Source organism: Festucalex cinctus, chromosome 3, assembly GCF_051991245.1.
Source record: "Festucalex cinctus isolate MCC-2025b chromosome 3, RoL_Fcin_1.0, whole genome shotgun sequence".
Taxonomy (NCBI): domain Eukaryota; kingdom Metazoa; phylum Chordata; class Actinopteri; order Syngnathiformes; family Syngnathidae; genus Festucalex; species Festucalex cinctus.
In genome coordinates, this window is record NC_135413.1 from 8,725,392 (window position 1) to 8,749,977 (window position 24,586).

The 24,586-nt window shown below is 39.9% G+C and overlaps 2 protein-coding genes and 1 long non-coding RNA gene across 5 annotated transcripts in view; 2 read left to right on the forward strand and 1 right to left on the reverse strand.

The window, feature by feature from the left end:
• The window catches only part of LOC144015573 (DENN domain-containing protein 5B-like), a 60,971-nt gene extending 49,876 nt beyond the window's left edge, over positions 1-11,095 (forward strand). Inside the window, exons 16-21 of one of the 2 annotated variants that reach the window (XM_077515682.1) lie at positions 86-204; positions 507-691; positions 813-901; positions 2,973-3,099; positions 4,999-5,173; positions 7,229-11,095. In XM_077515682.1, coding sequence (XP_077371808.1) covers positions 86-204; positions 507-691; positions 813-901; positions 2,973-3,099; positions 4,999-5,173; positions 7,229-7,412 — 879 coding nt within the window. In that variant the 3' untranslated portion in view covers positions 7,413-11,095. The remainder of the gene's footprint in view (positions 1-85; positions 205-506; positions 692-812; positions 902-2,972; positions 3,100-4,998; positions 5,174-7,228) is intronic. The other variant, XM_077515683.1, reaches the window with a different exon arrangement.
• Positions 11,096-12,265: 1,170 nt separating this feature from the next.
• Positions 12,266-21,681, forward strand: sinhcaf (SIN3-HDAC complex associated factor). The gene is made up of 6 exons (XM_077515684.1): positions 12,266-12,427; positions 15,309-15,436; positions 15,502-15,601; positions 15,809-15,932; positions 16,123-16,273; positions 17,521-21,681. The coding sequence occupies exons 1-6, from the start codon at positions 12,278-12,280 to the stop codon at positions 17,840-17,842; spliced, it is 975 nt and encodes a 324-aa protein (XP_077371810.1). The 5' UTR covers positions 12,266-12,277; the 3' UTR covers positions 17,843-21,681.
• Positions 15,666-23,235, reverse strand: LOC144015576 (uncharacterized). 2 transcript variants are annotated; one of them, XR_013282755.1, is made up of 3 exons: positions 23,117-23,235; positions 16,145-16,261; positions 15,666-15,907 (listed from the first exon to the last, which is right to left on the reverse strand). It is a non-coding gene; the product is annotated as an uncharacterized LOC144015576 (long non-coding RNA). The 2 variants fall into 2 exon arrangements; XR_013282756.1 differs by lacking the exon at positions 23,117-23,235 and adding an exon at positions 16,364-16,576.
• Between the last annotated feature and the right edge of the window lie 1,351 nt (positions 23,236-24,586).

Sequence of the window (24,586 nt, forward strand, 5' to 3'; positions counted from 1 at the left end):
TTGCTCGAAATGTTTGTGCAATGAAACACAAGTTCAAAGCCTTACAAAGACACTTCAACCTTAGAGCTTGTTGTGTTTGTTCCAGTGTAAGAACCTGGGCCGACTGAGCACTTTGCAGCTGGGACAGGAGAACTCTGGCCTGCTGGCCAAGTGTCTCATTGACTGTGTGATGGTCTACAATGAGATCACGGGCCACACATACAAGTAAGAATAGCAGTCATTCTTTGAATTGTACATCCATTACACAGAATACACCACACGCCCTCATTTTTTGGTACTGTGTCATCATCAACTCAATTCTTTCGGGAGTCCGACAGCATCTGGGTTTACCAACCAACCACAAAATTAGGTACACCTGCTCAATCTAATAAGATCAAATACAAGGAAACAGCTCTAATCTTGGGTCATGTTTAGTTGTGCAGGTATCCCTAATAAAGTCTTTCCCCTTGCGACATTTTTCTGCTTCTGTGTCTTCAATGTTCCTGTTCCATGTTCCTCCTTGCCAGGTTCCCTTGCGGCCGATGGTTGGGGAAAGGCGTGGGTGACGGCAGCCTGGAACGAGTCCTCATTGGTCAAATGGTGTCACCTGGTGGAGAGGAGGATTCCGGAAGATGGACCGGGACGCCGCCGGAGTTGGCCTCGCCTTCCCAGGGCGTACGCGCTGTGCTGGGAACCCTTGGAAACCGGGCGAGTACGTACTGAAAAATACTCCTTAACTTCTTCATTATTAGGATGTCTTGTGATAAACGGCGGTTCTTGTACTTGCCCTCACTCTTTCTCATGTTTCTAATTGTGTTCTTGTGTTCCTGGAGTGACAGGAGTGCTGTCTGTTGAAGTCCATGAAGACATGAGGGAGGCGGCTAATAACCTCGTCAAGCACTTTCACAAACCTGAACAAGAGGTGTGTGTATGTAATGTAACACACACAGTATAATCAGTTTCAAGTAATAAATCTGGGACTACCTGGGCCTTCATTGAGGACTTACCTAGCTTACCTCTTTATACCTCTTTTATCATGTTTGGAATCAATATTTATCTTTATAACATGACAAAACCCAAAACATTTCATAAAATACATCATGCTCACCATAGATGCTTAAATGTATTGAATTATTGTTTGTGTTGCAAATTGCTGCAGATATGTTTTGCCAACCAGACTGGGAATAAATCAAAATCAAATCAAAATTTGCATATAATGGCACCGAACTCTTGGGGGCCTATTCACTAAAGGTTTGTGTCTCCTTTGCACCGCGCTAACCGGTAAAAATGGAGCAATCCGGGAGCGCCTAATTCACTAAATACGCACAGATGGGGAAATCCGTCACAAGTGCGCGGCCGACCAGATTGCGTCACAGTGCGCTGGTGTTATTTGCACGTATGTAAATTAGGTCATTTGCATACATTTGAAGCAAAATATGCCCACCCCAATGCAAATGAGACTCATTGATATACAGTGTGTAATTCACTAACGCCAGCGCAAATAGCAACACCGCGTTTGCGTGACGCAAATAACGTTTTTGGAAAGCATATATTAACCTGACGCAACCTCGATCCCGTGACAGCAGTTGCACGGTGCACCATCGCTCTCTGGCTGTTCACGCAGAGAGGAGAGAGAGATAGAGAGAGAGGGAGGGGAAGGGGGCATTCCTCAATGTTGGTTTAGGACAGTGTTTCTCAATTCCGGGCCTCAGGCCCCCCTAGCCAGCCTGTTTTCCATGTCTCCCAATTCCCAATGCAGCTGATTCCATTGACAGCTAATCAGCCATCTCTGGAGAAGCCTGATAACGATCCTCACCTGCGTTGTGATTGGGCGACATGGAAAACAGGCTGGCTAGGGGGGCCTGAGGACCAGAATTGAGAAACACTGGTTTAGGACAACGTAACCCGGACTGATCGGCAATGGCGGGGAGGCATTTTACGATCATTTTTACGTGCCAAATGCATACTGTAGCCCATGCCAACCTCTGAAAATATATTTTTAAAAATCGATCGCACCAATAATTTGTACTTTATGAATGAATGACGCCGTTGTCGTTCTCTCTACTCTGTACAGCTTAATGGTTCTATAAACGCTTACTCTCAGTCCAACCTCGCTTTCTGATAATGTCATCTTTCTCGCAACTGTTACTATAACAACCATGTTCTTGGCGCAAATCCATTGCCATGTGTGGTAAATCAGGTGCAAATTTGCTCCAAGCTGTCAGTTTTGTGGGCGTGTTTGCGCCGGTATATGATTAGAGCCAATATCCTTAGTGAATAGGTGGGTAACATGAGCAGACTGCGGGTGCAGTTGTGGTGCAATATTTCGCGCTATTACCGGACGCAACGCATTCTTTGTCAGTATGCCCCTTGATTTGGCACACCTCCACCAGCTACGAGATTTCCAAAAATCACAAGACTAACAGTTAGCATGTCCGCCTCCCAGTACTGAGGACTCGGGTTCGAGTTCAGGCTCCGGCCTTCCTGTGTGGAGTTTGCATGTTCTCACCGTACCCACGTGGGTCTTCTCCGGGTACTCCGGTCTCCTCCCACATTCCAAAGACATGCATGGCAGGTTAATTGGGCACTCCGAATTGTCCCTAGGTGTGCTTGTGAGTGTGGATGGCTGTTTGTCTCTGTGTGCCCTGCGATTGTCTGGCGACCAGTTCAGGTTGTAACCCGCCTACTGCCTAAAGCCAGCTGAGATAGGCTCCAGCACCCCCCTTGTGAGGAATTACCGGTCAAGACAATGGATGGATTGGATGGATGGATGGACTAGACTAGCACCAGAACATAGCATAACATACTATACTACATGGAGTGCAGATCTCCACCAAAGCAAAACATCTCTCATTTAGATGAAAACCAGTGTATAATCATATAGTATAATAAATAAGATGGCATAAAAATACTCTAAAATATTACCTGTTGTCATCTCTGTGAGGACATCACAATGACATTGTGTCTGCCTGGTCTCTCTTTCCATTTGGCAGAGAGGCAACCTGACCATGTTGCTCTGTGGCGAGGGAGGTCTGGTTCCCTCTTTGGAGAAGTTCCTTCTCCATGGCTTCAAGTCCAGCCGTCTTTTCCAGAGAAACGTGTTTGTGTGGGACTTTGTGGGTGAGTGTTGTTCAACGCAACATAACATTTCTACCTGACTGCCTCAACATTCAGGAATTTAAACTGAGTTGCAACTAAGGCTGCATTAAAAGTGCATGGCGCCAATGACACAGTTAAAATTTTTGGAAAATGTGTGAGTTTTTTTGTGTATGTGTGTGAATGAAAGGGTCATTCATAAGTGTGTGTTTTTTCCTTTCTGTGTGAGTGACAGTTTTTTTTTTTTTGTATGAGAGGTTTTTGGGTACATAGAGTGTTTTTGGTGCAGTGCAATTTTTTTGGTGTGAGTTTTTTTTTATTGGCGAGTCTAAGAGGTGTTTTTTGTATGTGAGATTTTTTTGCAGGTGAAGTTTTTGTGATAATTGTTTTTCTGTGTGTGTGAGAGTTTTTTTGTGTATGTGAAGTATAATGTGTGACTTTTTTTTTTTTTTTTAATGTGAGTTCTGAGAGCTTTTGTGAAAGTGATATTTTGGTGTGTGTGGGTTTTTTTGTGCATATTTGATGTTTTTAAGCACATGAGTAGTTTTTCGGCAGAGGTGTTCCAGGCATGTCCCCCCGGCGGAAGGTCCCAGGCGTCCATGGGACCTTCCGCCGGGGGGACATGCACGACACACTGGAGAGACTGTCTCTCAGCTGCTCTAGGAATGCCTGGGGCCGCCAGAGGAGCTGGTTGAAGTGGCTGGGGAGACAGAAGTCTTGGCTTCCCTCCTAAAGCTGCTGCCCTCACGATCCCAACCCTGATAAGCGGTTGTAAATGGATAGCTGCAGGGCCGGACTGGGACTCATTTTCAGCCCTGGAGTTTCAGGGCTCAGACCGGCCCACTTTAGTTTACATTTTAATGAACATACACAATTTTACAGTTTGTGGAAAAAGTGTCAAATAGATGAGCATTCCCTCCAACGATATTCATATTGCATTTGATCAAACATGTCATTTACAATTGAATGCTCTTACAAAAGCACGGTCATTGTTTATTTGAACAAGCATGTGAACATAAAATGGACAAAAAAAAAGGACAAAAAGAAACCAAAAGCAAATTCTTGAAAGCGCTGTGGCAGATACACGTGAAAAATATTAACAAATCAAAGCAAGACTATACTATAACACGTGACTAGAATTTCAGAATAAGCGGTCTCGAGAATAACTTGAGCAAGGGCTGCGTGCAAGAAATAATCCGACATCCTCTTGTCGCTCCGGGAGTCCTTTTAAAGTCATCTTAATTTTGGGAAATGCGCCTCAGGTGCGGCGCCGGTGGACACGCCCCCTTCACTTGCCCACTGGAAAAAAACATATTTTTGTACAAAGTTTAATATATATTGTTTATTGTTCTTATTCAAGGATTAAAGTTTTCCTACTTTTGATATTAAATTATTGTAACTCAGTGACACCCTTAGTAGCAATGGCCTGTAGGGCAATTGGAGCTACTGTTGATTGACAATGAGAGAGTCAACATAAGATGACATGGATGCTCTTCAGTTACGTACTGATTATGTGTGGGCTGCTGCCTGTGTGATTGTGAAACAATGTGTGGGCTCCTGCCTGCCGATTCGTGGCCCGAAATATAGGACGGCCCACCGGGAACTGTCCCACCCCTCCAGATGGCCCAGTCTGTGCCTGGATGGATCGGTGAAGTAGTTTTTGGGTTGATGTCTGAGTTTTTTTGTGTGAGTGAGAGGTTGTTTGGTGAGAGTGTTTTTTTTTTCATGAATGTTATAATATCTTGGTGACTTTTTTTGGTGAATGTAAGAGGTAAATGATATTGTTGGCACTTTATACAAATAGGATATGTCACTTCAAATGTATGTCACAATATAGGATATAAGCATTAAATGGGAATTTGGCACTTGAAACTGCAGTGTACAGCTACCCTAAAATGCTGTATATGTGTGTCTTTGTAATAGAAAAGGCCGTGGTTTCTATGGAGACAGCCGACCAACCGGGGCACCCGCCGGGGTCCATGCTAATAAAGGAACCACCTTGTGACTTGCTCTGCCACTACGTCAACTCCATCAGCGCCTCACCGCGAAACATTGGGAAAGAGGGCAAGTTCCAGCTGTTGGTTTGCTTGGGGGTCAGGTGAGTGACTCCATACATTTTCCCAATCATCCGCATTTCAATAAGGTGAACTGTTGACATTTACAGAAATCGCTTCCTTGCATACTTTTTGGGTCAAATTTGACCTGTTGACATTTGACAACACAGTACAAAATACTGGAAATGTCATTCTTTTGCCATGAAACTTGATGAGTTTTCCAGAGGGGCCCAAACTACACAATTATGAAACTATACTGAATCTCCCAGAGCCGTCATTTTGACTGTTCTCACAATGGGATTTGTTGTTACTCTGTTTACATAGATCAACAATGTTCCAGGTCTTTTGACTTTTCCTCTCTCTGTATATATATCATTACTGCACTGCCATTTTATTGTAATAAAAATAGAAAAATATTTAGGAGTAATTACTACTTTACCTCCACACCCGTCAATTTGACTGCCCTATTCATTTCAATGTACATCTTTCACGTTGCTGGGAACTGCGGGGTTGCGCCGCTGGGCTTCCGTAGTTGACGCCGCAACTACCATTCAACGCGGAGGCATTTAGCTTTGGGTACAAGCTAGATCACCATGTTGAATTTAGAAAAAAAAAAAAAAAACTATACTCGAGAGGAGACTACACAGCAACATTCAAGAGTCTGACGAATCACAATGAGTGGTCGCTGGATCGCTCGGCAGTTTCAGACAGCAAGTCCAAACAAGACCAGCCCACCCCCGCTAAAAGGAGCCGTGTACCACTCCGCTGGAAGTGGTGACGCAGCTCAAGGTAGAGTAAAAACTTATAGTAAAAAAAATGCGCTCCTAGATGTGATGGAGTCATGACTTTTTTGGCAGTACAAGCCTGATAATCGAAATTAATACATCCGTTTTCCACAGAAAAGTAAGAGAGGGGCTTTATTAGCTACTCAAAACAGTGAGTAATAACCATATTAGGCCATTGCTATTATTATTATTAGTCAAGAAAGAGTGCAAGCCGTCAAAATGACTGCTCTGGGAGATCTAGTTGTTTTAGAATTGTAGTAGTGCTAGTATCAAAAACATCTTTCTTTTGTACATGTACAAGGTTTATAAACACTGAGTCAAATTTGACCCATGTGGACTCTAATGCATTTTAGATGTTCCAGTGTTTCTGCTGAGTGTCATTGTCTGCTGTTTTATACATTATTAAAAAAACAAACAAAAAATCCAAAATATGAATGTGCTTACATTCCTTTTTTTTTTTTTTTTTTTTTTTTGTTGTATTCTATAATGTTATTGTGTGCTGCAACTTTCCAATTTTCGAGATGCGCTCTGTACATGGTTTTCATTAACAAAAAATATAAACAATAAATATAATATAAGTAAGTAATGTATTAAAATATATAGTACATACAGTAAATAAAATGTGTTATTGCTGGTTATATAGAATGGCTTTGGCTACTGTACGTACAGCATATCAAATAATTAATTTTATTCTGATCCTATTACATCAGAACACACAGGAATTTTGACACACTAGGATTTCATATCCGGGTTCTACATTATTTTGGGTAAACGATACAGTTTCCTGTTTGCTGACCCTCAGAGGAATTCACCAGTAGACTGAATGTGATGACCATTCACATGGGAAGGACGGCATCTGCCTTTTTGCAAATGTGCAACAATAGACTTTGCAATTTATTATTACAGTGAGTGACCCCCGTTTGCTGGGAGGGTTCCAGACCCACCTGCTGTTGGCGAAACGCCCCAATAGAAACACGATATTAAAACATCTTTTTAATATAATTTTACTCCTCCCACTTGCGGAAAACACATTTATCAAAGCACACTTTTTAAAATATTCCTGTTCTAATGCTCCTGCTCACGGTTTTCCCAAATTAGAGGTTGGGCATGCTTGCTTCAACTTTATTCGTCACTCCCAGTTGAAATTTACTGCACAACTTACAATCATTGTATATTTAAACACCAAAATGTTTAAACTGTATAATTTCATCAACAGAAAGTCCACAGCTTGATGCTAATATATACGAGGAAATGCTCTAGATGAGTAAAATCCATCTATTTAGTGTCTAACCATCAGGTCTGTCCTCTTCTTAGGGACCGTCTTCTCTCCCAGTGGCTTCCCCTTCTAGCCGAGTGTCCACTAACATCTCGCACCTACGAGGACGGTGCCCTGATGCGTGACCGCGCTGCCGTGAGCTCGCTCTCTCGCATCCTACACACGCTCAACGAGTTTGCGGTCACACTGGAGACGTCGCTGGTCAAGGGCGTGACCCTCTGACGACCCCCAGCGAACGTTGCCACTCTGGCTCCTGAACTACTCGTTTGCTGTACAAAAAATAATAAAGGAAAAAGTCACCCGTGGTTGGAAATGATGCCACATGAGCTCCAAACCTTTTGCCTTGTAAATGTCTTTGCACACTGTATCTGCTTCGGGAAGTAGTCAGATCCTCCTTTGTGTGATTACACTGTGAAAAACAAAAAAAAACAAAAAAAAAAACAACTTTGGACATAAGTTGCCATTCATAAATTCATATGGATAGACAGTGTTTGTTTTCGTAGCTTACATTGTGTGCAAGTTCAGGAAAAAAAAAGTACATTGTTGCTTCTTTTGGGGCTTGTCATATTGCTGCTACACTTCAAAATACTGCTTTTGTACCCTTGACGCTTCCCTTTTACAATTTCGAGACACGAGTAACTCTTACCACCTCGAGCTAAAGTGGTACTTCAAATGCCAAGAATCAGAAAACCACTGCAAAATATTAAAATAACTGGTTTTATAAAGTTTAACAACTGTATGTACTGTAGTATTGATTGAGTTAAATCTTGAAATTAAAGAAACCAAACACAATTAAAATCAAATACAAATAAAAGTGCAGTTGAATTACAAGGAATTAAAATGAGTAGTAAAAAGTAAAATTGTATTTGTTCATATACCCATTTCTACTTCCTTTTCATCACTTTATAACTATTACTTTATATGAATATCAATATAGTAGTATACAATTTATCACATCAGTATCAGCAATATCTTGGACATTAATATAAAAACGAACTAATATGCGGCACGGTGGATGACTGGTTAGGACGTTCGCCTCCCAGTACTGAGGACTCGGGTTCGAGTCCAGGCTCCGGCCTTCCTGGGTGGAGTTTGCCTGTTCTCCCCGTGCCTGCATGGGTCTTCTCCGGGTACTCCGGGTCTCCTCCCACATTCCAAAGACATGCATGGCAGGTTAATGCCATTTTGGGCTTGTATCTCAAATTGACCAAGCAGTGGCTTGTAACTCGAAAAACTCTTGGACACCCTGAAATCAAGGTCCCACTGTACTGCGAAAAGCACAACTCAGAATGCAATATTAAATGAGAATGAGGCTCTCTACAGTATTTAGTTCTTATCCAAGAGGAACCGGTGCTGTTAAAAAGAGTTCGGTGTAACTGCCAAACTCCAGCACAAAAACTAAAGGCATGTAATCGCCAAGTGTTAAGGGGACAAAAGCAATAACTGTGTACCACCCAGAGCCAAACAATACAGTCACAATAGTTATAGTTACAATATGGTGGAAAACTTCATTTATTTCTCCGGTTTATTGCAAGGAGCAAAACTCATATAGATAAATATTTCATGAGTTTTTTTTGTTGTTGTTGTTGTTTTTGTATTTTTTGTTTTTGTAATTTCATTTAGGTGATGAATTGAAAACTCTACATTCATCCACTCAAGAAATTAAATATTGTTGGAAACATAATCAGAAGGATTTTTATTATAGTTATTGCAGGGTAGATGATGTTCCAGATCCACCCTCATTATGTAAAAATCCAAACGTGAGAGATAACATGAACAAATGTAAATTAATTAAATTATTAAAACACTTAAAAAACAAACAAACAAAAAAACAGATTACAAACAAATTTGAACATACAAAATTGCAAGCATAAAATGTACAGACAGTTCTGTACGTATTGTAATGTTTGTGCTTTTAATGTAATCGGCGAGTCTGCATGTGAGTGCTTGGGCGTGAGCTGTGGTTGACAGCAGCTACTGTGTGAGTCTGTTCTGAGTGTATCTTACTATTCTCCCGGCGTTTGATAAATGGTTGAAAAGTGCATCAACAACTAGCACTCCTTCCCCACATGTGAGAGCATTACAGTCATTGGGTATACTGTGTGTAAACATAAAAAAAAAAGAGAAAATCACTTAAAAATCCTACATTAATAGCTTTGGGATATGTAGTGGTGCTCCTTTTTTTTTTTTTTTTTTAACCGCTTACTTCTCACAAGGTTCACGGGGGTGCTGGAGCCTATCCCAGCCGGCTTCGGGCAGTAGGCGGGTTACACCCTGAACTGGTTGCCAGCCAATTGCAGTGCATTATTATTATTATTATTATTATTATTATTATTATTATTAATCAGTCACATCTTGTACCTTGCAGCGTCTAGCAGCAGATTGAGAGTGATGTTAAGTTAGCATCCTGCAACACATACCACTGAAAGCTATCTTGCCATGAGAGCACGCTAAAAAGCTTCAAAACAACAAAATTCAATATATTTGAATAGCAAACACTTGATGTGTTTTGAGTAAAGTGAGGGATTACAAAATTGTTTTTAAAATGCGATTAATCAATTATTAAAATAATTGTTCTTTAAAGCTCGAAAAGAAATTGAGAAATATACAGCTAATCCATGTGATTGGTATCGGCAATGGTCGGCAGATCGCATTTACGGATGATTGTATCGGTATTGAAAAAAACAATTGACAGATTAATCGATTATTTAAAAAAAAAAATCAATAGTTCCAGCTCTAAAAGAAATTGAAATATATATATTATGGATGATCAGAATCGGCATGATAAAACCCCTGATCATAGCAACCTTCCCTTAGTATTTTTGTGTATTAATATTAATATTAATATTGTTTAACACAGTGAATCTCAATGTTTGTCACATAATCCAGTAGAATCACTGCCTAAGTACAATTCAGTTGTATTTAACTTTAAAGTTCAATACATTTGCATTAATACTTAAGGACTGTTTGTTTATAATATGTTTAGGCACTGTACTTTTTTTTTTTGTTTGACTTATGTGCATTGCAATTTAATTGACTCAGCACACTTTTTTTTATGTATACTGTATTTAATAGCAGTGTTAATATTCAAACTGCATAATGTTACAGTGGCTTACGAAAATACTAAATGTACTCTTTAGGAGTAAAGTATCGTTATTGATCACTGGTCTATTATAACTTTCACTTTTCACATTGAACTACATAAATAAGTGAACTCTTCTACCATATTGTAATGTAACGAGATGCACCTGTATACCAATAATATGCTCTTTTTCCTGGAACATGTATTTAACCCTGACAGTGTTAATGAACTCTCCTCCTACTGTTGTTGCTGGCACTCTCTTGACTTTAAAAATGAAACCCGTGCATGGCCAAATCTGTTTGCTTTGTCTCTAGTGTGTTGTGATCCCAACTATCAGGACTTAATTGCTTATTTCCACGCCGAAGGAACGTGACGTTCCCCTGTGTTGTGGTATGTTATGATGCTCTTGTTCTTATTATATCTGCTGCTCTGTTGACTTCACTTTCTTTTTGTTTTGTGTGACTCCGACTAGTACAGGTCCATTCTCCTCTCTTGTGTTGTAAATATGTTAATCTCATCTAATAATCTCTCAATGTTGTGACATATTTTCTGGTTAAAAGGCAACATGTTTGTGTCCAAACTATTGATTCTGATCCTGTGGATGGTCGTCTTGCTGTTTGTCGTACATGAAAGTGTTAAATATTGTAAGCGTTCATAGAAACCATAAACTGTATTATACCCCCGTTTATTGCGGATTTGGTCAACACTCACATGCTACAAGTCAAAATCCACAATATTGAGGAAAAAAAAAACAATTAAAACATACTTTTGAAAGTATTCCCTAAGCACCTGTTGCCTGGAATACTGTACCCCCCCCCCCCCCCCCCCAAAAAAAAAGATCAATATCAATAATACAATCATATATCAATTATACAGTACACTGTATTGTGTTTCATGTCCCAGTTAAGAAACACCGTCTTTCTCCTGCACTGTCCTACAGGCATTATGTAATCCAGCCTTTATTGTCATTCAAATAGAGAGCGGGAGAGGGAGCAATAAATGAAGGGTATTTATGAAACTATGACATCACCAATTAAAGCTACTAATGAAACAAGTGGAATGCATTCACATTGTGCCTTCTTTCCTCTTCATTTACTCACCTTGAATCTGGTTGTCAAGTCCATTGGTGTCTTGACTTCTGCATTTAATTTGTGCCATGACCGTGTGTGCCTTTAGGGGGCGTAGCCTGGTGACGCCTTGACAATGCTGCAATACTGTCAGCAGGTTTTGATGCATGATGTGAATCCATAACTGCAAGCAAAGCGCGATGCTGCTCATAACTGTGGTGATGCTAACCCATCAAAGAGCAAGCACCCATTTGAGAAATGATCAGACAGCTTGTTATAAAGAAATAAATCCAGCATTGTTGCCTTTCATTTTCAGACATCCTCAACATTTGACCAAGAAAAACACATTTCAAACTGAATTCACCATATAGACTCAAATTAGAGCAGAAATAAATGTTTAATTTTTTTTTTTATGTTGAGTTTTTATTAGAATTTTTAAAGACTGAGAGGTTTATTATTATTATTATTATTTTATTTTATTTATTTATTTTTTTATGTTATGCGATGTAAAACAACTGTTTTAAACTGAGATGAATTGATTTTTTCCGGTTATTTTTTTCCCCCGACAGAATGATTTCCGACCATTTATTTACGCTGATTTTTTCTATTTTTTTTTTATTTAACATGGACAAAAATAAGAGGAATATAAATTTGGTTTATTAAATTAAAGCTCGTTTTAGGGTTTGCACAGCTATCTCACCTCCAAACCTTAAGTTAAAGCCATCCACCTTGTGCCATCTGGCGGGTTCTGTAGTAAGGCAGGCAACCCCGCCCCTTTGGCGACATTCTCCAATGTGCCCTAGCAACCGGGGCCGAGCCCCCAGTTCCCGCGCAACGTTCCCATCCTTATATGGGCAGCAGAATGCAGACGCACCGCGACGTCACGGTGTCGTTTATGCAAATGAGGACGATTGAAGAATCACATCGCGGCCTCCGAAATGGAGGCGTGTATGGGCGGCGCATGCGCACTCGCGTCCACAACTCTCCAGTCCGGCCCACAGGCGCAGACATCAACAAGAGACGCCGTAGTCCCGTTGAAAACACCAACACTGTACCGAATACTACTTTGTTTTCGTCAACTTTGCAAGGTAAGCAGCCTGTTGTGTTTTTTTGTTGTTTTTTTGTAACGTGAGCCGGTGGGTTTGGAGTCTTCGGACTCTTAAGCCGTACAATTTTACATCAAACTCCTCTTGAGTTGTGTGCTTTCTTTTAGTTCGACGGCGGTTTAACGCGTGGCCCGTTTTTTATAGGGGAAAAGTTGGATTTGAAGTGTAGAAAACGCCGAAAATTTGTATGTGGCTTTTTTTCTTCTTAAGAATTTGAAGGAGCTGTATTTCGCACGCATGCAATGGCTGTAACAACAGTCCGTGGGTCGACGCTGCTGGCAACCGGAGCCGGGGGGGGGTTGGTAGGTGGCGGATAAAGAACGACTACAAAATGTCGATTTGAGTCGTTTTTAGTTACGAATAGTTGCACAAATTTGTTTCTGGACGTGTTAAGGCGCACATTGTGGCGCTAGTGGGGCGTGTGTCCCAGCCAAGTTGGAGGAGCTCTCACGCCCACCCGTGTGCGGGAGCACGCGGCAGCAGGCTGTCAACAAAACAAGCTAACACACGAGCGTGCCGGCCAATTGCTACACTTTTAAAAACAAACAAACATAATTTCTCATCCGTTAATGTTGTTTGACGCTTTAAAATCGAGGGCTCAGCACACGATGCTTTGAAGTCGAAAAACATTGAAGCGGTCGCTGCAAAAGAGTTCATATCAAATTACACCGTAGCGTTTTCGCCAAGTGAAAATATTTTCAATTTACCACTGTCTGACAACTTGGCGTCATAAAACGGAGCAAACGCCGTCGAGTTTGCTGAACGTCAGCTTTTATAGTTTGCGTTTTATTTATTTATTTATTTTAAAGATGGGTGCGCATGAAGCAGGTCGTGTGGCGTGCCATGCTGCCTGGGCCAGAGTGGGCGGTGGAAAACAAAATGACGACTTGCACTTTTCATCAAGGAAAACAAGTCGCGGAAGCTATAAGCCAAGAGGTCGCGGTATTTTTGGTGGTGATTTGTTTTGTGTGACTTTGAGGAAGGCGGTTAACGAATATTTTTGTTTGTTCGCATCACGTCTTCTCCCTCCGCCGCCTTTCAAGAGTGTGTGCGCGTTCGTTGCCATGTTGAGTTACGTCACAGTACTGTAGTCTGCCGCTGAGATCGCGTGTGCTTACGATGATGCGCCACTCTGGAGGCAAATTTGCACTAATGAGGCAATTGAGAAGCCATACATACTTATTGGTTATTATTCAACTGTTGTTCTCCTTTCCTCTAAAAATATCCACCTACGATTTATATTTATATTGTGTGTGTATATATATATATATATATATATATATATATATATATATATATATATATATATATATATATATATATATATATATAGTGCTGTTAAAGTGTTAACTCGATTAATCACAAAAATAATTGTGTTGATCATGTATTAACGCACATTGATTGTACTCTTAATTTTGATGACATAGAATAGATGGATAGACAAGGAAACATAATTAAATAATGGACCAAATTTTGGTGGGTAAATCCAATGATAATGTCCTTAAACGTGGTCTAAACTATGTCATATTTATTACAAGCAGCAACTGTGTCCGTTATGCTCATCGAGTGTGCCCTCTTTGCGTTGTGGCATCTCTGTGGCTTCATACGGTCAGAAGACCCCCTAGGATTGATGGCAAAAAAAAAAAAAAAACGCACAGTCGCACACTCTGGGAGGTGCGGTTTTGCCGCAGTTGTATTCACCATGTGCTGTGGAGACCCCAGTTTTGCCTAGCAACATAGCGGCATCCCTCTACAGTGGGCGTGCTTATTGCATTCATAATCATCGGTGGATCTTTTCAGTCCACGTCGACATTCCCCTGCAGCTTGGGCGTGCGTGCCGTGTAATATTTTGGACTGGCCAAAACCAAAGCATGCATGCCGACAGCGCAGCATGGTGACATGATCTGTCTGACACGCTGTCTGACTGTTGACCTACTTTGCCCCCCCTCCCCCAATCACACACCAACATCCAACAACACCAGCCCATGTGGGTCACAGCAAGGGATGCAAAAAAAAAAAAAAAGTATTTAGGGCTGTGTTCGTGAGTAAGCATCACATTTTGGGATTAATTGACACGTGAAATAAATACAATAAAAACAGTGGGCTGGTCATCACTTTACGATTTAATGTTGGTACAGTGAACGTGCATTTATCGCAGGGGATATGTTTCATTATAAAGGAAGTAGTTTTACCACTACCCCACATTTTAAACACATTGCCACTTTTCAAAGTATTCAGCACCTGTTCACATTTTTGCTGTTATTATTTATTTATTTATTTATTTTGCCTGTTTTTGTGCCTGTTGTACAATATCACTTTGAGGAAATACAGTATATAGAAGATGCGCTTGCATTTCTCAGAATAAGAGGTCAAGCGTGTTTGTTTCAAGTTGTTTATTCTACACTTCATCTCAGTTTAAAACAGTTTATTCTACAATTTACTGTAAAAGGACAAAACGCATGCGAGATAAGCATTGTAAATTTAAAGACCAAAATGTTCATGTTTCATATGAAAAATAATTATTTAGCACATATTCACATAAGTTTGTACTGTATTGTGGACACCTGTATTTTCTTTAACAATGGTCTTTTCATTTCTTGTACATGAAGCAATCGTGGTGACCTTGACAGATAAGCCTGCTCGGAACAGACTGCTTGCTTTCTCGTCTAGCTGACACTCCCTTTCTCCTCTCAAAAACCCCCAAAACCAGGAAGAATAAAGAATTTCCCCATGATTCTTACTGCACACTCTCCCACAGACCACAATCTTTTAGACTGCTCTGTTAGATGTGTATATTTGAAGCTTAATTGAATGACATTGACAGGTGGTAACATCTTTTGACTGTGATTTTCTTTGCTTGCAGATGTTTGGCTTCCACAAGCCGAAAATGTACAGGAGTTTGGACGGCTGCTGCATTTGCCGAGCAAAGTCGTCCAGCTCTCGTTTCACAGACAGCAAGCGTTACGAGAAAGACTTCAGGAGCTGTTTCGGGTAAGTGCAGACCAGATGGAACAGTGTGAAAGATGACACTTGGCACCTAACGAGACTCCTTTCAGATTGAGTGAAACACGTTCTGGAGAGATCTGCAACGCTTGCGTGCTCCTGGTGAAGCGATGGAAAAAGCTACCGGTGGGAACCAAGAAGAACTGGAATCATGTGAGTCGGAGCCCACCCCCACCCCCACCCCCGCAAAAATGATATTCTGTGAATCTAATTTCTAATTGGCAAGTGTTCCAGACTGTGACAATAGGGATATGCCATATACTTTAGAGAATGTTGTTACAAATCAGTGATATGGCGAGTGAACACGGTTCTTCCATCCATGCTTACAAAACACTTTTAATCAACGTCTTGTTTGTGCAGGTGGTTGATGCTCGAGGTGGTCCCAGTCTAAAGTTGACCTCCAGGCCCAAGAAGATCAAATCCCTCACCAAGAAAGCCTGTCCAAGCCAGATTAACAGGCTGCAGAAAGAGTTCAAAAGAAACAGTTAGTTCTGCCTTTTTGGCTTCTATATCTAAACTTGCCATGTAGTGTTTCTTTACAAAGTGACATTGGAGTAAAATTTCAAAATGAACTTACAACTTTATACGTGAACTTAATTTGACCTTCTGTGAAATTTTGAATCGATAATTTTATCTTTCATGAGCTTTCTGACCACTGCAACCCCCCACTTTAGATTCAGACGCCCACAGTACCACCTCCAGCGCGTCCCCAGCTCAGTCTCCCAGCTACAGCAACTTGTCCGATGATGGCTCGGACACTGAGCTCAGACAAGGGTCTGGCCGCTCGCCTGTCTTCTCCTTCCTGGACCTCACCTATTGGAAGAGGTACAGTCCTTATAGCTCGTTCAGCAGGGAGTACACATAAAGCCGTTTTTAACAACTTAACCCATTCTTAAAATGTGAGAGACCCCACACCTTCAACAAAATTACTTTGCTGCTGTCTTGTGGCATCTGTAGGCAATTACAAAGCTTGTTTTGTATGCATTAATTGGTTCTGAAATGAGAGAATTTTCATTTTTGAGGATCTCTTAAGTTGTCTGTTCAGAGATCCAGAAGTATTGTGTGCTGAGAAGTTTGGATCCCAAATGCAGACGCATATAAGATTTTATCTATTTATTCACATCGAGAGGCAGAATCTCAGACGCTGTACACAGGACAGGTGGACAATAATCCGGCAAACCACACACAATTCTCAGACTGCACCTACAGACAGTGAATTGTAAAGGACTAAAGAACGACATTACATAGGTCCAGACATCACCTAAAGGATTAAAGGTTAACATCACGAACATCACATTTTGTAAACAGACACTTGTTACATCAGTACCTAACACTTGACCTCATGCTCATGAACCCTACTCAAACTTAATCCAGGCGTGAACCCAAAGATGAGACAAGACCCAAATATTACTCCTGCATGACTCAAGTCATGACACTAAGGCTATTTTGACATTGCCGGTCATTTCTGATTTATTTAATAATTTATTTTGCCCATATGCGACACTTTTTTTTCTTCTTTTTTTTTATGCAATATGAATTTGTGGGCAGGACAATTCCGTTTTTTTTTTCTCAAAGATTACCTGGGCCTCCTTTGTATGTTTATATAAATCAGATATATTTCCAATGCGTCTGCATTATGAACGCTCATCCTAACTAATCAGGTATAATACGTCATTAAAAGCCAAATGTGACCCGCTCCTACAAAAGGGTCCACATGTCAGCGAAAATAGTTTTGAATTGGTGACAAAAATAGATTGTTTGGACAAAAATGTCAATTTTGAGATTTCTCCAAAAATAGCCTCCTTTGAGGTCTCTGTTTTTATTTCCCAGCAGTAAAATTGAAATAGAAATGCATACATGCAACATAAGTCATTATTAGAACAACTGCATCTTTAGCCAGCATGTTTTTAGCCGACTTTAGCTAGCAGCCTGTCTCTGAAACCTGCACCAAAATACCTGGAGTTCCTCACCTCTAACGTCATTTGTGAACGTTGCAGGGCTTCACTCTACTCATATACAACACTCAGTTTGTAAAAGATTACATCCAATGATTGGTTTCTTGTTTTGTCCAGACAAAAGGTGTGCTGCGGAATCATCTACAAGGGTCGCTTTGGTGAGGTCCTCATTGACCCTCACCTGTTCAAGCCATGCTGTCGCAAGAAACAGGAGCAGCAACAGCGGCACGAGGATGAGGATGAAGAAGAGGAGGAAGAGGATGGTGATGATGATGTGGAGGAGGAGGAGGAAGAGGTGGAAGTTGAGGGAGGGCAGGTGGAAGACGTGTCCGTCAGCCGAGTGACGTCCCCGTCCAAGGAGGAGCAGCAGGCGAAGGAGACGATGACAACAGCACAGCTATGCGTCACCTTGGTGACGACATCAGAAGAAGGCTGGTAAAGTCGCAAACGTCTCCTGATGCTCACATCTCCCTCGTCCTCCTCGAGCACTTGAAGGCGTCTCATGCCGCCTTCAGTCATTTAAAGCAGCTGAAAATCTTCTGGTCTTCTCCGCTACAATGCTGGAGATTTGTTTATGTGTTAGATCAGTGTTTCCCAACCTTTATTGAGCCAAAGCAAGTGGTTTTTACACAAGTATAAAATACACAAAAATGTCATGAAAGCTTAAATATGTACATTCTTCAATCTAGTTGAAGCGCATTTCATTGTTCTAGCTGTTACTGCAAAGGGGTGTAAATTTTCCAGAAAGTTTCTGGTCAATCTCCATCGGAATTACAGTAGTGCCTTGTGATAAGAGTTGAATTTTGTTTTGTGACCACGTTTGTAACTCAAAATACTTGTTTCAAATCAACTTGACCTGAAATGTCATTAATTTCTTCCCGCCTCCCTAAAGAAAATTTTTATATTGTCTGCCTACATGTTGTTGCAGTTTGTGTTCGAACTGCCATTGCTTAAGATGCCACCATAGAAGCTATTTGTTAACTCTCCTATGGTGTTTTGCATTATTTGTTAGCATTAAGCTGAACTGACTTTTTTACGGTAAAGTGATTTTGTTTTATGTACTCAATATCTCTTTGATCTAAATCTCTTTGTTTCATGTTTAGTTTGACAGCAACTTGAACTGGAAGTGGCAGTACTTGCAGAACTGTTCACTAACTTGTGCAGAGTTGAGTTGCATTCAATGTCACTCGTATCTCAAATTTTTACATGCACATTAAAAAAAAATCAGGCTGCTCATATATCAAAAATATTAAGTCATGTCACTTGTACATAAAGGCACCACTGTAACTCCAAATAAAAAGCACGACATTTTAACAGATTTACTTGCAACTCAAACTTAACCAATTTACAGTTAAACACTCAATTTGGTTTGGCAGTTGAACTTAATAAATTCAGCCCTACTGCCGCCATATACTGGTTGGGAATCACTGTATTAGACAGTTAACGTATGGACTTTCATGTCTTTCTTCATGTCCTATTTAATAGTCTCACTCTGACAAATGGACCATCATTGCTCGTGTTGTTTTTTTTTTTTTTTGGGGGGTCTTTAGATACATGCTGGACTTTTATTTTGCAGGTACGTTTTGAATCCACAAGGCAATACAGTCCATCCCTGTTTCTTCCGCATGATGTCGGTGCTATTTTTAGTTTCATCACCCAACATTCAGGATGTAAACCTCAAAAGAATGAACATATACAATGCATTTAGATGAACACACGCACACACATCTTCTCGTGCAGAAAAATGAAGAGATCTTGAAAACTGATTTAAAAAGGTGTTCATTCCATAAGCGCTCTAATCAGGGTGAATGATAGTTCCAAGGGTTTTTTTGTTTGTTTTTTTGCCCCACTACACAATGTCATTTGGTAAATGCTGATCGAGCATTTATTTGACATCCTTGAAATCCAGTATAAGGTTCATGTACTAGTAGGCTTTGTGCTCACTAGTAAGACAGTTCAGCAGACTAGTAGAATGACTGTCTTACGAGTGATCCCCCCCCCCCCCCCCCCCCCCCCCCACCACCACCACTACTACTACTATATGACAGTTGTGCAAACTACAAGGACAGCTTTGGCATACTAGTCGGACTGTGCTACTACTTAGAAAAAACTGCGCTAGATGGCAAGTGTGAGCTTGTTGAATAGTACGATTTTGTCACTACTGGGCTACAGTTGTCATCTAAGTCGCAGTTTTGCCAAACAAATAATGTAGTTATTTACCACAGTTGCGCAAGAAGTGAAGACAAAGAGTGTACTAGTACCAGGACCTTAAACTGGAATGAAAGGATTTAAAAAAAAAAAAAAAAAGAAACTGTGGCCTCTTCCACTCGCACAACAACTTTTGTGGCGTCCACTCCCATCAAAGAGTCGTGGGCCGGATTAGCTTAACGTGTGAGCTCCAGTTTGAAAGTCGGCCTATTCACAGATTCAACAGCAAATGCACCAGCCTTAGTCACGCGTGTGTCACGCACACACGCACACACAGTGCTTATAGTGTTCATTCCAAATTGGTTTCGAGGAACAAGAATGAAAGAGAGGGAAAAAAGGGACAGTCGCTGTTATTTATTGTGGCCTCAGCAACACGTAGTGCATTTTCTTGCATGACCGGCAAAGCCCACTCATCCAAAAGACCCCCACGATCTGATGCATGAGTCGACAAAATTGCATGGCCTTATATAAAGTGTAAATCTATCTTACTTTTTTAAATTATCGTTTTTATTTTGGATCAATTTCTCTGATGATCTTATTTTTGTATGTAAACAAAACAAAAACAAAAAACTAGAATTGATGAAAAAATAGAAGTGTCTTTCTTTGCAGAACAATAACACACAACATGACAGCAAAAACAAAGAATCAACTTATATTCATTCAGCAATATCAGTCAGTCGTTTCTTTCATTCCCCAGTCAGTATATGACATAAAAGTAACTTTATAGCTTTTAGAGAGCCATTTGAACAGATCCTTGATATCCATTTTAAGCTCCATGTACGAGTACACTATTTTTCCTCACTAGTAAAACAATACAAGCAGGATATCTTGCTCCCCATTTTTAGACGGATATTTTATAATTTACTTGATAACAAGAACATCGAGCTTAAGATTGCATTAGTAGACCAAAAGTGGCAGTAGTAGTAGTTTAAAATTAAAATAAAAAAAACAAAAAACAAAAACTTTTACTAATAAGCAGTAAACACAGTGTAATATTAGTCTACACAGATAGACTGACTTTAAGATGGATATCAAATACATGCTCAAATGGCGTTCCACACTAGCTGGAATTCTGTCAATGCAGTTGTTGCATACCACAAATGTGTTGTGATACTCTTTTATTGATTGGCACCTCCCTCCAGATAACATCTTTTTTCTAAAGTATGTTTGAGAGAGGTGATTTTTTTTTTTTTTTTACTTTTTATTGGACACTTCTCACTTGTAATAATGGAAATTGCTATTCTTTTCCATACCTAAACTGACAAGATTCCTTAAAGTGAAATTTTCTTTTGTTTTCTTTTCAGTCTGTGTTTATGTAATAACTTGACAATTGAGCATATAAGATGACTTTTTAGCAGAAGCCAAAGCACATTAAAGTTCCCTTCCTTTGCCCCCAATGTCGAAAGCAATGCAGGTTTTCTATGGACACTTGCACTTGTTCCAGGTTATTGGTATGTAGGTTTATGTAATTCTTTTTAAAAAGAAATGGAAAAAAAGAATACTAATATGAATTTTCACATTGTAGTCGGAAGGCAGTGAGTATTTTATGTATATATTACAAGGCTGGGTGAGCCCTGATGGGTTTTGGTTATTTATTTATTTCATATTTATTTTCTCGTTGCATCCCTGCTTCTGAAGTTTGTAATACTTGCTATGAATTATTTCCAGCAAAAGTGTCTGCATTGTGACGATTATTTGCGCAAATTCTCCCGCGAGATTTTTGCATCACATCAAATGACTCGGCTGTCCATACTTGTGAAGTGTTTAAATATTTATTTCCTCGTCATTTGGCTGGTGTCCAACCTAACTTATTATATGCTGCCATCACTTTAGATATGTGTCAACGTAGACTGAGCAGCTGGTCAGTGGCAACCAAACTGTACTCCACTCCCTCTGTTTTTAACCCTGTAGCTTAGAGAGCGATCACTAGGATCCACCACGCTAGACTTTGCATGTATTGTTTGCTATGCATTAATTTTGCTTAAACATTAGATGAAGCGCTTTTGTATTTTTTATACATCATGTACTTTTTTTACTTGTCCCTTAATAAAAGTAATTATGTGAGTTTTATGGGAATGTTCTGTGTGAATTTTTCAAGCAGTGGCGGTTTCTGATGTGATGGTGGGATTTCTATTGGCATGAAATCTACATCATTGGTGTTTGCCCAGCTGGGTCCCAAGTAATTTTGTCTGGGGGTTCCATGGTGGCCCCGTGTGGGCAAGCCCAGATAGGCTCAAGGTGGGCCTTTTATGGTCCCGAGCTAAAACCCACATGGACGGCTTTCGCCCACTCCAGCTGAGCTGATAATGGTGTTCCTGATTGTACCCATAAGGTCTCCTTTCACACTCCTGCCACTCAGTTATTTTGTTACAAGCTTTAATAAAAAGGAGACCAGTAATACAACCTTATTTATTCGTGAATGTGAAAGAACAACAAATGGTCTGTGTCCATTCACTATCAAACAGAATTATTCATTTTTCCACCTCAAAGGAGTCTGAAGTCCTTATTGAGGTGGCAAAATGTTTCTATGCGCCAGATTCCTTTAATTGGCTCAAAGGCGGAGGGTTTTCACATTTATTTTTTTTGAATGTTGTGCAGCCCTCCCAGGTTTGAATATTAGTCTTCCACTATCAAACTTGTATTAAATAGCCCATTAATGGGCCAAGTCAGAGCCCACTTATTGCCCATTCTCAGTTTAGCCCATCTACTGCCCAAGTGGGGCCCAACAATGAAGCCCACTCTAAGCCCAGGCCCAACTGGCCCAAGTGGTGCCAATATAGGCCCCAACTGTAATGTTTACTGGGTAGTTTGTTCCCCGAAGTGCGTGGAAGCAAAGGTTTGTGGTTTTTGGTTGACACAGTACGTTACTGGTGTAAATTGGTGATAAACTCGTCTTGCTGTACGTTCTCAACTCCTGTTCTCATTGGGCGCTTTGACAACATTGCAGCACAAGATCACATGTGAAATATACAAAGAAAAGGCCTTAAACACATTTACAGTATAAACGACAATTATAGAATTTTTAACACAGCAATTCTATTGAAGGTGATCAGGTAAATCGATCGGCAGATATATCTTTTTAAATTATTCTAACGTAGTGATTTAGTATATAGTTTTATATTCTAACTTCATGAGACAAGTACTATACCAGCCACTTGGTTATGATTAATTGAACATATGACTGCATATTGACATTTCTCAAAAAGACTTAACAATCACTGGTCAGACTGATTTCAGAAAAAGAATCATCTTTTGGAAGCAACGTTCGAAACATAGCTCCACAGCGACATCTGGTGGCCAATTCTGAGGACCTACTGCCAGTACCAGCTGACTGAGCAAGAGGCGAGTACACCCACCGTGGATGCAATCACACACACAAAAACTAAACAAAACAAAACAAAACAAAACAAAACAAAACAATCTTCAAGGAACCTAAAATGCTTTTTAATTATTTATTTATTTATACAACTTTTTATACAAAATTAAAATAATGGACTTTCATTACCGTGTGTATTTCCCCATCCAGCCTTTTGGAGGCGCTGTGAATCGACACACCAGTCCATGTGAGTCATACACACAGTGCGTCTTCTCAGTCCATCCGCTCTTGACTTGGCTGGTGCGTGTTTACCGTCCCCTGATTGTCATCACTATTGTGCGTGTGGGGGTGAGTGTGTGGCGTGTGCGTGTGTGAGAGACACGCTCACGCGGTGACACGTTTTTTCCGCCAGCTCGCAGTCCGTCAAAAGTAAAATTGACTTCTAGTGACTAGAATCAGCTGGACTGGAACCGAAAACGCGAAAACCCAATCGGAGGGTGTGTCAACTCTTTGTTCAGGGTTAATCTCACAGTTTGTTGAACCTCCTGTGTGAAATACACCCCAGGTGTTTAAAAAAAAAGAAAAAAAGAATAATAATAATCAAATAATAATAATTATATATATATATATATATATATATATATATATATATATATATATATATATATATATATATATATATATATATATATATATATATATATATATATATATATATATATATATATATATATATACAGGGCCGGCCCTACATGATTTGGTACCCTAGGCGAAAATGTACATGGTCGCCCCCCCAATCCCATAAAAAAAAAAAAAAATTTTTTTTATAGATATATTATATTTAATAGCACACCACACAATAAATACCAAATTCCACAAACAAATAAAAATAAGAAAAATAACAGAAGTACAATGCAATGCAACTTTTTATTGCAATTTTTGCAAAATGACAGTATTTAAAACCTCAAAATGTTTTCACTATGTACATTAATAATTGTGTAAGATACAAAAAATAGTAAATGTATCAATATACAAACTTTGATATATCGTAAAACTTTGGCAATAAGGTGATTCACAGATAATGTGAATAGTGTGCAAAAAAACTTCACTAAATAACTTAGGAACATAACGGCAAATACTTAAAATAGTGCACGCCGGGACCTCCTTGCAGCAAAGGCATCAATTGGTGCGTCAAAGGAAAGCTGCCTGGATACTTCTTGATTGATGCTGATAAGTGCCAGTCCAGTTAGCCGTTCTTGTGACATGGTAGACCTTAAATAGTTTTTTATTCGTTTAAGCTTGGAAAAGCATCTCTCAGCTGATGCTACAGTCACTGGTATGGTAGCGGCCACTCTGAGTGCTACCCACATGTTGGGATAGATTTCTCTGTTTTTCTCCTCTAGAAAAACTAAAAGTTCCATGCTTGACATATTGGATTTTGGCCAGGTAAGAAGTGACTGCATCTCTGCTAAGAGTTTGTTTTTTGTTTTTTTTAATTTATTAGAGTACATATTGCACAAATAAGTAGACCCCGAGAAAAAGGCTTGTTAATTCCAGGCCTAGCAGATATGTTGCTACCCATAACAGTCATGGAGATCATAGAAAATACTAGATGTAGTCGTTTTTGTTGTGGGTTGCTTTTTTTGTGTGTTTTTTTTG

Excerpts from the sequence above, each read along its gene's own strand:
- sinhcaf (XM_077515684.1), top strand. The coding sequence starts at position 12,278 with ATGGAGGCGTGTATGGGCGGCGCATGCGCACTCGCGTCCACAACTCTC. Across the intron at positions 15,437-15,501 it reads GACTTCAGGAGCTGTTTCGG|ATTGAGTGAAACACGTTCTG; the intron begins GTAAGTGCAGAC and ends GACTCCTTTCAG. Across the intron at positions 16,274-17,520 it reads GACCTCACCTATTGGAAGAG|ACAAAAGGTGTGCTGCGGAA; the intron begins GTACAGTCCTTA and ends TGTTTTGTCCAG.